This window comes from Archocentrus centrarchus, chromosome 8, assembly GCF_007364275.1.
Source record: "Archocentrus centrarchus isolate MPI-CPG fArcCen1 chromosome 8, fArcCen1, whole genome shotgun sequence".
NCBI lineage: Eukaryota > Metazoa > Chordata > Actinopteri > Cichliformes > Cichlidae > Archocentrus > Archocentrus centrarchus.
The window spans coordinates 17,077,817-17,091,709 of record NC_044353.1 but is presented as its reverse complement, the minus strand read 5'-3'; the positions used below and the strand labels follow the sequence as shown (position 1 = coordinate 17,091,709).

At 40.9% G+C, this 13,893-nt stretch overlaps 1 protein-coding gene across 1 annotated transcript; it reads left to right on the top strand.

Moving 5' to 3' along the window:
• Positions 1 to 1,856: 1,856 nt before the first annotated feature.
• On the top strand, positions 1,857 to 9,606 carry LOC115784058 (interferon-induced protein 44-like). The gene is made up of 9 exons (XM_030735120.1): positions 1,857 to 1,890; positions 2,209 to 2,250; positions 2,387 to 2,420; positions 6,134 to 6,332; positions 6,459 to 6,647; positions 8,094 to 8,265; positions 8,357 to 8,457; positions 8,580 to 9,087; positions 9,175 to 9,606. Exons 5-8 carry the CDS (start codon positions 6,486 to 6,488, stop codon positions 8,748 to 8,750), a joined length of 606 nt encoding a protein of 201 aa, XP_030590980.1. The 5' UTR covers positions 1,857 to 1,890; positions 2,209 to 2,250; positions 2,387 to 2,420; positions 6,134 to 6,332; positions 6,459 to 6,485; the 3' UTR covers positions 8,751 to 9,087; positions 9,175 to 9,606.
• The last annotated feature ends 4,287 nt before the right edge of the window (positions 9,607 to 13,893 follow it).

The window sequence follows — 13,893 nt, the reverse complement described above, 5'->3', positions numbered from 1 at the left end:
TTTGTGTTTAGTTTTTTGAGTTCTGCTTTGTTATCATTGATATTCTGTGTTTTTCTATGATCTGGATTTTCAGTTCACTCTATGTTTTATAATTTGGGATGGATCAGGTGATCCTGATGTCTCCACCCTCAACTATGGTCACAAGCTTGGGTCGTGACCAAAGAATGACATCATAGATACAAGTGGTGGAAATTAGCTTTCTCCGTAGGATGGCTGGCCCCTCCCTTAGAGAAAAGATGAAAAATGCAGTTATCCAAGAGGGGCTCAAAGTAGAGCTGCTACTCCTCCACAATGAAAGGAGCCAGTTGAGACAGATGTCCTACTTGGAGGAGGTCCCGGGGCAGACTGAGGACACACTGGAGGGATTATATCTCTTGGCTGGCCTGGGAATGCCTCACCCCGGTGTTCACCTGGATAAGCTGGAAGAGGGGGCTGGGGAGAGGGAAGTCTAGGTTTCTGGGCTTAGGCTGCGATTTCCACGACCCCACACTGAATAAGCAAAAGAAACTGAATGGATGGATTCTTAAATTTTTTTTTTTGCTTCTTTTTCCTGTAATATAGTCTTAACATGATTGTGATGTGTGGTTGGTGTGGTTTGAGCTCAGGAGAGCTGGAGCAGAGCAACTCAGAGAGTTGCAGCAATGACTGGTTGTCCCAGGTGGTATGTTTACCACACGTTTCTTTTAGTGTTCAAGTTTAAACACGAAGCTGACAACACAACGCAAAGTTGAAAACAACCCAAAGAGGCAGCGATTCTACTGTAGAGACATACACAGGTAGACATGGATGCTACAGTTCAACAACAATGCCTACTCATCACTGCCTTTGTTACCTGGTAAAGATCAGACTCTGGCTGCTTGGCTGACATTGGCAGACACTTAGCTGAGGGCTAGAGTACTGACTCTAGCCCTCAGAAGGCTGTGGATCAGCTGAAGGCTTTTCAGGAAGCTTTAGCATAGCCAGGACAGCCTGATAGTAATGAACCGCTCCATGATTTTCTTCCTCCTTGTACACTAAGGTCTCAGTTGCATAGTCTTGGAAACTAGTCGGCAACTATCTGGTAAACACCTGTGGCGAGTTCCTGCTGGCATTTTCTAGTGTGAAATTGGTCAGTGCTGCACTGAAAACCTCTTTGTAGTTGCTTTGATTGCTAGCAGATTGCTGTGGTCATTGTTTGTATAGAAGACGTCAACTTTTCTCCAAACACTTGCCAACTATTGCTGAGTGGTAGTGAAACTAAAAAAAAAAAAGCAAAACTGGAAAAAGTTGCACCATTTAAAATGTGTTGATTGCAGCAGTAAGGCACACGATTTACACCCAAGGTGAACATTCTCTGTTTCTGGTTTGCTTTGCACTTTTTCAAGTTTCACTGCAGCTCATAGAGAAAATGCTGAGTATAGGTAGTTGGTCCTGCTAGCAAACAAAGTAATTGCAAGCTGGTTTTCAGTGCGGAACCTGCTTTGTGACTGATTTTATCTGGTTTATATATCCAACTGTTGAATAAAGACAAAGTGCATTGTTCATAGGTAAGACAAGGCTTGCTCTCACAAAAGTTGTAACCGATAGCAAGGCTGGAGTTAACAGCTCTAGTGGTCTCCTCAGCATCTCTCCTTTAGCTTCTCATTAAGACTGTGCATTTAAGGACTGGCTGGGGCTGCATTTGTGCGCCAGGTTTGTTGCCACTACAGTGGCAGTTTGCCTTTACTGACTTAGTGGTTTTTACATAGCTTGAGGCTGTCTCACCGTGTTGCCTCACTGTAGCTTGCAACACAATGGCAGCCATCGCTTCTGCTTTCTGGACTCAAAAGTGTTTTTTTTTTCTCTTCAGTTTTAACAGAGCATCTAAAGGCATACGCAACAGAAAAAGATATTTGGGTGCAAGTTTTCCAGGTAAGGATTATTTATGATACCTGTCAGCAAATGTCATAATTTATGGTAATGTGAAACTAAAGTGTGTATTCATTAATATAATCAATGACAGATGATCATTGTGATAATATGGGAACAATGAATATTTTTTGCATGCTTACACTGCTTTTCAAGCACAATAACTATTTTTTTTCTTGAAAAAACATCTTTCCTTAAATTAATTTTTTAATCACTTAGTTTTTTTTAATTGGAGGAGTCTAAGTATTGCCTTGTCTTGTTCTAAATGCTTTTTATTCATCTGTATTTGATGTAATATTGTGCTGTACTTTTTTTTTTTAGCTATGGGAGGACAAAAGTCTCGACCTGTTAACACTCCAAAGAGTAAGATAAAACATAACACAACAAAGCTAAAACTGAAACAAGAATAACCAGAAACAACTGATAATTCTCAATTATTGCTTTCTTAAAATATATAATTTATGTTTGTTTTCTTTGTTTATTTCTGTGCAATTTTCAGTTTTAAGTGAAGAATGGAGGAAAATACAGTGGGAGTGAGTGTTTGATGATCTGCCTCTGCCTCTGTTGCTGCTCTGCCTCTGTGTCATATTTGTGTTTTTGCTTTGTTTGTACTTCTTATATTATCTATATTTCTGTCTGCACATGTCTCTGCTGTTTTTAATCTATGATCAACATACCTTGCTGCAAATCTGACTCCATCAGGATTGTTATGGGAATGACTTCCTGCTGCACCGTGTCCGTTTTTCTGTCGTTCCTCTGCATCCATTGCTGTCTGGAAGCTGGGAGAATCCCAATTCAAAGAAATGCCAAAGGTGTGGAATAAGGGCCAGACAGGACAAAAGACATGCTGTGGAAGAGAGCCAGAGATTAATAATTAATGATTAAATTCAAAATGGTTTATAAACACAGAGTGAAAAGAGTTGAATGAAAAGAAACACAGTGCATCATGGGACCCCCCCTCCCAGCAGCTTAGTCCTATTGCAAGGAGGGTTCAGGGTCACCTGATCCAGCCCTAATTGTGGGCTTGATCAAAAAGGAAAGTTTTTAAGCCTCATCTTAAAAATAGAATGTCTCCCCAATCCTACCTGGGAGCTGGTGGCTCTGATACCCTTGGAACCACAAGTAAGCCAGCAGTCTGAGAGCAATGTGCTCTACTGAATCAGAATCATAATCAGAATCAGAAGGTTTTATTGCCATATGGGTGAACAGGTTCACAGCATTAGGAAATTGCTGCGGTACTTCGTGCTTACAGAAAAAAAACAAATAAGTATAAAAACTATAAGACAATATACAAGTATACAAATTGCAAATATACAGAGATATTAGAGCTATAACTATAGCACAATATTACAAAATTACAAAATATACAGTGCAGAGACTAATTAAAAGATAAAAGAATGTAGACTATATTCCACTAATATGTACATCAGTGCAATCAGACAGGTGCATAGACATAGGGTCATCAGCGTTTGTGGAGGGTGGTGGTAACAGTCTTAGGGTAATTGTTCATGAGTCCAACAGCAGAGGGGAAGAAACTGTTCTTATGGCGGGAGGTTCTGGTCCGTATGGACCGTAGCCTCCTGCCTGAGGGGAGAGGGTCAAAAAGTCTGTGCCCAGGGTGAGAGTGGTCGGCTGTGATCCGACCTGCACGCCCCAGTGTCCTGGAGGTGTACAGGTCCTGGAGAGATGGGAGGTTACAGCCAATCACCTTCTCAGCAGAGTGCACAACGCGCTGTAGTCTCTGTTTGTCCCTAGTGGTGGCTCCAGCGTACCACACAGTGATGGAGGAGGTGAGGATGGACTCAATGATGGCAGTATAGAACTGCACCATGGTCCTTGCTGGCAAGTTGAATTTCTTCAACTGCCGCAGGAAGTACATCCTCTGCTGGGCCTTTTTGACAACAGAGGTGATGGTGGGCTCCCACTTGAGGTCCTGGGTGATGGTAGTTCCCAGGAAGCGAAAAGAGTCCACTGTGGTGATGGGGGTGTCAGTCAGGATGATGGAGGGTAGAGGGGCTGTGTGCTTCCTAAAGTCCACTATAATCTCCACTGTCTTCTGGGCGTTCAACACCAGGTTATTGTGGCTGCACCAGGACACCAGACGTTTGACCTCCATCCTGTAGGCCGACTCGTCCCCGTCTGAGATGAGTCCGATGAGAGTCATGTCGTCTGCAAACTTAATAAGCTTGACAGACTGGTGGTCAGAGGTGCAGCAGTTGGTATACAGGGAGAAGAGCAGGTGAAATGGTACTATGAGGTCTTTAAGATAAGATGGGGCCTGATTATTTAAGACCAAGTATGTGAGGAGAATGATTTTAAAATTGATTCATCAAAGTTTTTTTTTTTTTTTGGTGGGGTGAGTGATGGTTTACTTACTGTAAGGTGTTGACTGAACAAACCCTCGCTTGTTTTAGTCCGGTGGCTGTGCTGCCCTTCCACTGAAGCATTATTTATTTTGCTATGTTGTTTTAGTTTATTATGTTTGGATGTTATCCTGGGTGGGGACACATTTTGGAGTTTGGCAATGAATGACATCCTTACACATATATTACCTGTGGAATATGATATGATCTGATGATATGATATGTTCCAATTATTTTCCCCTGACCGAGGGTGAGGTAAGCAGAGAAGGGTCATGCATGCTCAACACCTGTGCTGATTACCTGCAGCTTTATCTGTGAGACTGCTGGCACAGTTTGTCAGAATGGCCCGCATTGGTGCTCACTCCATTAAAAAAATGATTTCTCCTCAGTTATCTTTTTAGTAGGGAGAACTTGGATTTTATGTTTATAACTGAGACCTGGCAGCTTGATTCAGAGTTTATGTGAAGGAACTCTGTCCAGCAGATTGCTCTATTGTCAGCATGCTGCGGCTTTCTGGTCATGGTGGTGGACTCGCAGTGATCTTTGATGAAGTGGTTTGTTCCACTGCATCTGAAGTTTTGAATATTGTTTTTGTTTAGTTTTATGCAGCATGTTACTGGGTCTACTTGCTGTGCGGGACACACCTCAGATCTGGTCCGCTCACACTGGCTTGTTATTGACCATGTGTGTATACTGGCTTACTTGTGGCATACTGGCATACTGGCTTACTTGTGGTTCCTAGGATACTTAAAGAGTAGAATGGGAGGCAGAGCCTTCAGCTTTCAGGCGCCTCTTCTGTGGAACCAGCTTCCAGCTTGGATTCGGGAGACAGACACCCTCTCTATTTTTAAGATTAGGCTTAAAACTTTCCTTTATGTTAAAGCTTATAGTTAGGGCTGGATCAGGTGACCCTGAACCATCTCTTAGTTATGCTGCTATAGGCCTAGTCTGCTGGGGGGGTTCACATAATACACTGTTTCTTCTCATTCACCTTATTTACTTTGTTTATGCTCCACTCTGCATGTAATCATTAATTGTTATTAATCTCTGGCTCTCTTCCACAGCATCTCTTTTCTCTCCCCTCAGCCCAACCGGTTGCGGCAGATGACTGCCCCTCTCTGAGCCTGGTTCTGCTGGAGGTTTCTTCCTGTTAAAAGGGAGGTTTCCTTCCCACTGTTGCCAAGTGCTTGCTCATAGGGGGTCGTTTTGACTGTTGGGTTTTCTCTGTATTATTGTAGGGTCTTTACTCACAATACAAAGCACCTTGAGGCAACTGTTTGTTGTGATTTGGCGCTATATAAATAAAATTGAATTGAATTGAATTGCATGTAAGACCTTCTCATCAGTGACAAATGTGCTTCTGGAGGAATGGTCAAACATTCCCATGAACACTCCTAAACCTTGTGGAAAGCCTTCCCAGAAGAGTTGAAGCTGTTATAGCTGGGAGGGGTGGGCCAACATCATGTTAAGACCTCTGGATTGTAAATTGGGATGTCACTCAAGTTCATATGCGTGTGAAGGCAGATGAGCAAATACTTCTGGCAATCTAGTTTATGTGTCTGACCTTATTTTGTTCATGTAACTGTATTGTTTTATTGTTTTATTTGATTTCTTCTTGATGCAAGGCACATTGTGAACTTGTGTGTCATAAATAAACTTTGTTTTAGTTAATGCTTTTTGTTGTCGTATAATAAAACCTCATGAGTCATCTCCTTGCAATAATCAGATGTTGTCAGCTTCATTTAATGTTCTTCTTGCTGTCACCAACATCCTGCCTAGTCTCACCGCTGTGCATCTGCACTGCAACCACAAAACATCTGCATCACTGACCATAAAATTCAGCTTCTTTGGCATTAACATCATAAATATTCTTCTTTGAACAGTGGTAAAGAGAATGATCTGCAGTACATAAAGAATTACCAGCCTCATAAAAATGACCTCCAGCACCTCAGAATTCTTCTCCATGGACCCACTGGTGCTGGCAAGTCCAGCTTCATCAACTCCGTTGACGCTCTTTCACAAGGCAGAATGACCAGTCGAGCTTTGGCAGATGCAATTTCTGGGACCAGCTTCACGAAAAAAGTATGTGTTAATTCTCAGTGTGCTTTAACCAAGCTCATGTATTTCATGCAGTTTGTTAAGCAAAAGTTCTGCAACTTGTAGCAACACAGCACACAGAACCAAGCTCCACTTGTCTTTCCACTACAGCGCTCCTAGCCTGTGGTCTGTTCTAGCATGGCAGACCACAGCCACGACTGCTTCTACGTGACCAGACCAGAAATGTTTTATCCTTTTGTCTTCACTGACATTATGGGCCTTCAGAAGAACACAGAAGGAGGAGCTGGGGTGGGAGACATCAAATTGGCCATGAAGGGACATGTGAAGGATGGTTACAAGGTATAATGACTTAATTAAGTTTAAGGCACAACAACACAATCTATCTTTAGGGTCTTTTTTGCATACTCTGTTTGGGGTGGCTATGGCTCAGGAGGTAGAGCAGGTCACCTACTAATTGGAAGGTTGGTGGTTTGATTCCTGGCTGCTCTGGGCTGCATGCCAAAGTATTCTTGGGCAAGATGCTGAACCCTGAGTTGCTCTCCGACGCAAGCGTTGGAGTATGAATGTGTGTGAATGGTAGACAGTAAGCACTTCACTTAGTTACACATGGAGGTGCTTGTATGAATGGGTGAATGCAAACATGCTGTATAAGCACTTTGAGTGTTCAGTTAAAGTAAAAAAGTGCTATATAAGAACTAGTCCATTTACCAATTGTGTATAAAAGGGGGATGCATTTTTATTCCTACCAGGGATAAAAGTAATTTAGCAGAGGCAGGAACATGAAAACCAGGTGGAAATCCCTCTCATTACCCCGGCAAATAGCCCACTGCATGTACAGTACAAAAAGTGTGTCCAAACCTTCGACTGGTACTGTATATACATCAACCAGACATAACATTATGACAGGTGAAGTGGATAACAATGATTATCTGTTCATCATGGCACCTATTAGTGGGTGGAATATATTAGGGAGCAGATAAGATTTGATGTAAGAAGCAGGAAAAATGGGCAGCGTAACGATTTGAGCGAGTTTGAGGTGTTCCTGGCATGCTGTGGTCAGTAGCTATCAAAAGTGGTCCAAGGAAGGAACATGTATGAACCAGCGACAGGGTCATGGGTGGCTAAGACTCATTGATGTATGGGGGAGTGAAGGCTGGCATATGGGATCCAATCCAACAGACAAGCTAATTTAGCTCAAATTGCTAAAAAAGTTTGTGCTGGTTCTGATAGAAAGGCATCAGAATACACAGCGCACTTTTGTGCATTGCGTACCTGAGGAACACCTGACACCAGAATGCACTATGGGAAAAAGGCAGTTCTGGTGAAGGCGGTGTGATGCCTTGGGTAATGTTCTGCTGGGAGAGCTTGGATCCTGCCATCCATGTGGATGTTACCACCTACTTAAGCATTGTTGCAGACCATGTACACCTTTTCATGGAAACGGTATTCCCTGATGACTGTGGCCTCTTTCAGTAGGATAACGTGCCCTGCCATATATAGTAGATGACCTGCTCTACCTCCTGAGCCACAGCCACCCCAATGAGTTTGAGGAGTTGACTTGGACTCCAAACTCCCCAGATCTCAATCCAATCAAGCATCTATTGGATGTCCTGGCAAACAAGTCCAATCCATGGAGGCCCCACCTTGTCAGTGGGTCAGGGCTGTTTTGGGAGTAAAAGGGGGACCAAAACAATATTAGGCAGGTTGTCATAATGTCATCCTTGATCAGTGTAAATGAGAATCATATCCCTATAATTTTTTAATTAATTACTTTTTGTTTTCCAGTTCAGAGGTGAATGTCCATTATCTGAGGATGATCGTGACTACAATGAAGGGCCCACTCTAAATGACAAAGTTCATGTTCTGGTTTGTGTGATTTGTGCCAGCACAGTAAATATCCTGAGTGATGAAATAATTCGAAAAATGAGGGATGTCAGACTTGCAGCCAGTGACATGGGTAAGGGTCATAGGTTTATAGGATAGATTCAGATTGAATTAAATAACCTGACAAACATCATTTTTAACTGGGATCTTCTGTGTATTGACAGGGATTCCCCAAATGGCAATTCTTACCCATATTGATGAAGCCTGTCCAGAAGTCAAAGCAGATATAAGAAATGTGTATAAGAGCTCATACCTGAAGGAGCAGGTACTTTTCTGTTGGTAATTTTTTGAAGTTGTAGAGACTTCATATTTAAGCTGGAATATTTTTAAATGACAGTTTCATATTTCAAGTAAATGTTAACAAATGTTAAACTTTTCAAAATGTAGATGGAGAAAGTGACTGTTTCACTGGGTATTCCACTGTACTGCATCTTTCCCGTGAAGAACTACCACTCAGAAATTCACATAGATGACAACATTGACACACTGATACTGAGTGCACTGAAGCAGATGATCTACTTTGGAGAGGACTTTGTCAACAACCTGAAGACCTGCTGAACCTTGTTTATTGCAGCATGAAAAATGGCTTCTTTTGCAAATTCGCGTATCTAAATTTCTGTATTTCCTTTGTAGACTTTCTCATATTTTCTTTTGTTTTGCTCTTGTATCTATTAACTTTTCAATAGCATCTAAATACGTAATCTTGAACTATAGAACATTCAGCTACAGTGCTGCTGTCCATGTAAAACCACAATAAATCATAGAAATAATGAAATTTGTTAGTTTTCTTTTGCTCCCTCTCCTTGTAGTATAATCTCTGAAAATGACTGTGATAGGGTGCGGCTGGAGCTCAGGAGAGTTGGAGCAGAGCCATTCAGAGAGTTTATGGCACACAGTAAGTTGCTTACTTTGCTTTTGGGAATTTTGTGAGTTTGCCCGTCCATTTTAGAGTCCATTTTAAAGTTCTTTTATTTGTTTTTAGGTCATTACATGGCCTTGCCACAACTTATCTCTCCGAGTTGCTGCACTTGCATACTCCTTCCCGGTCACTCAGATCAGCTGACCAACTGCACCTTGATGTGCCGAGGACACAGCGGAGGCTCAGAGGAGACAGAGCCTTTGCTGTGGCAGCTCCTAAACTCTGGAATTCATTGCCATGAGGCATTAAGCAGGCCTCGTCACTGGCAATTTTAAATCTGCTCTTAAGACCTATCTTTTTCATTTGACCTTTTACTAGTATGAGCTGCTGTTTTGTTTTGATTTTATTTACTTATTTTTTAGGACAAACTGTGTATTTTATTGTTATTTATTTTATTTTATCTATGTACATTTTTTTAAATTACTGTTTTAAATTTGATCTTTTCTTGTCCTGATGTGTTGTATGCACAGCACTTTTGTCAGTGATTTAAGTGCTTTATAAACAAACTTGGCTTGGCTTTTGTCCTTGGGATAAACCAGGTTTTGTTTTAGGGTGTGGCTGGGTCTGAAGCATGCCGGGATGTCATGCTTAGAGAAAAGTGAGTTTCTCTGACAAACCTGCAACACAGGGATGACATTGTTGTTCCATTTGTCCTTCATTAGACCTCCATTTATTGTGCATCTTCACTGATTTAATGAAAGCCCAGTTGGGATAACCACATATTTTAAGAGCTTTCTTTACATGTGTGCTCTGTTCTGCAAACACTTGTTAACTACCTGTCGAGTGGCAGCAAAATTGTGAAAAGCAGAAATGAATACTGTTTGCCTTCAAAGTAAAAGTTACACCTTTTGTGAAATGTGTTGGTTGCAGCAGTGAGGCACAATTTTTCACACTGAAGGTAAACATTCTCTGTTTCTGGTTTGCTTTGCACTTTTTCAAGTTTCACTACACCCCAAAGAGTAAAAGACAAGCGTTTACAGACAAGCTGGTCCTGCTAGCAACCAAAGCAACCTCAGCAAGTACTGGCTTGCTGAAGAAATGGGAGTCTAAGAAAGTCAGTGAAGATCTTAGGAAAACTGTAGAATTACTCAAGTTGGGAGGGCCTCTTGGAGCTATTTCTGAACAACTCTTTTGCTGCCTGTGATACTGGTACATTGCACAAAGTGAACAGAATTATGACGGAGGAGACCAATGCCAATTCTCCTCAAATCAACAGGTAGATGGTTGAAACTTGTATACAGTTGAGTGTTCCAACAGGTCAGTGATCCCAAACACACATCAAAACTGGTTTTAGAAAGGAAAAAGCAGACTAACATTAAGCTTCTGGAATGGCCTTCCCAAAGCCTTGACCTGAAGTCCTGAAAAATTGTGGAGTGCACTTAAAATCTGCAGGGAAACCAACCAGTTTAAATGAATTATACCAATTTTGCCAAGAAGAGTGGTCAAATATCCTCTTATTTTTGTGAAGCTTCCTCAGCTTTCTATGAGTAGTACTCATCACCATCACAAAACTGAGCTCACGGCTCAGGTAATGGTGCTAGTTTTGGCTGATATTTAGCTGTACTGTTTTTAAAGCTGAGAAAAACTGCAGTCAGCAGTGAGACTCCCACTAAAAAATGCTGCATTCAAATTGACCAGAATCAACTTTCTGGGATAACAAGGCTACACTGACGAATTTAACATTTTTTATACTGTGCTCACATAACCAACTAATTAGCTTGCAAGAACGCAACAGGGTCAAAGAAAAATAAAATGGAGGAAAAAAAAAAATCATTGTGTTTCAAAACAGTCTAAATTCTGGGCTTTATCTTTTCTGCTGCAATTGAAAACATTTCTTTCACTGTACCATTACACTTTTCCTGAAATCGCTACCTTCATATTTTACCTGCATCACTTGGCCTCTTCAGAAAATAAATTCCAGGAAAATCTGATTCGGAAAGTAAAAAAAACTTGCTTGAACATGCAGTCCACAGTAGGTCTGATTTCATCTAGTCTTGTTTACCAAAAGCACTTCCTGTTATACTAAAGCTATCAGTAAATCGTTCAACAATGTGCTTTAATAAATGTTTGTAAAACATTCATGCAATAATGTATATTCATTCATATTTTTGATCTAAACTTTTTCCAGAGTAAAATGAGCAGATTGCACGGTGGACCCAAGAGGTCAAATGCACTGCAATCTGGAAAAAACTCAAACTGCTAAAGTGGCACACATGTAACTACAGTATTGTATGAATCTTGCAGTTAGAACACACATTGCTGTGCATCATTTTCTCCCTCACGACACTAAAAAATCCTTCACTGCTTTTCAGCATGGCTCAGTGCAATCCACAGCTGTTCCATCATGAGATTGTCTCCCCTGAATCATTTCCATTGTGCTTTGTGTGCATTTGCAGCTTTTATCTATTAGGTTACAGTGTGTCTGAACTCTCAGGGCCAGAGTAATGTTGCCATCCATTGCTCAAAGAGGTCTGGCACCATGACTGGACTGTGTAACCTGTAAGGAACATGTCTGACGAGTTTCTTTGTCAAAAGTTTATCATTTAAGGACAGCCTATGCAAATTGCTTCAAAGACAACAACAACCAAATTTTCCCCCATGTTGTTAGTTATTTCTTCCATTATTTCCTCATTCTATAATAATCTTCATAAATACTACAATGTTTGCTAAGATACACGGTCAGCTCTGTACATAATTTTATGTAATGGTAAATAATAAAAGGCTCAAGACAGCTAAACTGATATATATTGGAACAGTGAGGCTGATCCCTTTATTTTTGCTGCAGACTGAAAACATTTGGGTTTGACATCAAAAATCAATATGAGATAAAAGATCAACATCTCAGCTTTCATTTCCAGATATTTACATCTGGATCTGATACACAGTTCAGAAGGTAGCACCTTTTGTCTGAACCCACCCATTTTTCTTGTGAACAAAATTATTGGAACAGATAAACTTAAAATTCATTAGAGTGAATAAGACTTAATATTTAGTTGCAAATCCTTTGCTTGCAACAACTGCATCAAGCCTGTGACCCACTGACATCATTAAACTTGTGCATTCTTCTTTTATGCTTTTCCAGGTTTTCACTGCAGCCTCATTCAGTTGTTTGTTTTGGGGTGATACTCTCTTCAGCCTCCTCTCTGACAGGTAAAATGCTCTATAGTATTTAAGCCTGGAGATTGACTAGGCCGGTCGAAAATCTTCTACTTTCTTTCCCTGATGAACTATTTTATAGTTTTGGCAGTGTGTTTTGGGTCATTATCTTGCTGCATGATGAAGGATCTCCCAATCAGTTTGGTTGCATCTTTCTTTAAATTGACAGAAAAAATGTTTCTGTAGATTTCTAAGTTCATTGTACTTCTGCCATCATGTGTGACATCGTTAATGAAGATGAATTTGCCTGTCCCAGAAGAAGCCATGCAAATCCAAAATATGACTTTACCTCCACTGTGTTTCACAGATGAGCTTATATGTTTGGGATTATGAGCTGATCCTTTTTTTTCTCCAAACTTTAGCCTTTCCATCCCCTTGGTAAAGGTTAATCTTTGCCTCATCAGTCCATAAAACTGTCCTAGAATTTCTGAGGCTTATCTGTGAACGTCTTGGGAAATTCTAGCCTGACCTTCCCATTCCTCTTCCTAATTAGTGGTTTGCAGCTTTGCAGAGTGCCACACACACACACACACACACACACACACACACTTCAATGAGCTGCTTTACTTTTGTAGAAAACACTTTTTGCATTCTTTGAGGCCACACATTATGGCCGAATGCCATGATATCATTTTCTATTTACAAATAAAAAATGATGAATGTGTACCTCAATAAAAGATTTCTGAGTGTAGACCATCCCACAAAATCACCCCCTGCCATAGTTACACTAGCGCACTCGGATTATGTCATATTTTCCCAGGACTCTCTCCTCAGTAACACAATACACATTCTTTTATTGTGTGTTTTTGGATTGAGCCACTTTCTTTTTTTGCTCACAGCTGCTCTGCAATTGTTGTGCTAATTTAAACAGATGAGGGTACACATTTTGATAGTTCAACCAGTAAGAGAGTCTTATTATTATTCCAGGGGTGGTTCAGTCACGTACCACTACACCTGTCAGAATCAAGCTAAGACGGTGTAGCTGAATCACCTGATTGGACCAGAATCAGTCAGGTGATTCATTAGGGGAATGAAGCAGTTGTTGTTTTGGATGTCATTTGCCACGCGATGTTTTTTAGCCCTAAAGCAAGCTTCGAGGCAGTGGATCTAGGGAATCGTAAGGTCAGGGTTTGAAGCACTTATCAAAGCTTCTGTGTTGCATCACTAGTTGGAGAATAAAGACCTGTTGGGTTGGCACCTCAACTTCACCTCAAGCCTCCTATTTCAATTGAGCCACTATGAGCCATCCTAACACAGGGCTATAAATACTCAGAGGGGTAAAGATGGAACTGGAAACAGGAAGGACAAAATAGACCCAGGTGAAACCAATATAGACAATTGATGGGGGAAGTAAAACAAAACACAAGACAGCAGAGCCCTGTATTATAAATCAAGTTTGGCCTACCTAGGATATCTTTCCATTATCTAGATTCTCTTATCCTAACACTGGCAATCAGGATAACCAGTCACAAAAAGCTGGTTATCAAGTTGATAACCTTGTTAACCACAGTTTCCTGAACTAGATACGAGCACGTTTATATGAAAGGGGTGGTGATGGCAGCATCTGACCAATCACAATTACTGATACTGGCTAGAGAGTGGCTGATTTTTCAAAGGAAAATTAAA

Coding starts and splice junctions, on each gene's coding strand:
- LOC115784058 (XM_030735120.1), top strand. CDS start 6,486: ATGGCAGACCACAGCCACGACTGCTTCTACGTGACCAGACCAGAAATG. Junction 6,648..8,093: donor ATGTGAAGGATGGTTACAAG/GTATAATGACTT, acceptor TTTGTTTTCCAG/TTCAGAGGTGAATGTCCATT. Junction 8,458..8,579: donor GCTCATACCTGAAGGAGCAG/GTACTTTTCTGT, acceptor TTCAAAATGTAG/ATGGAGAAAGTGACTGTTTC.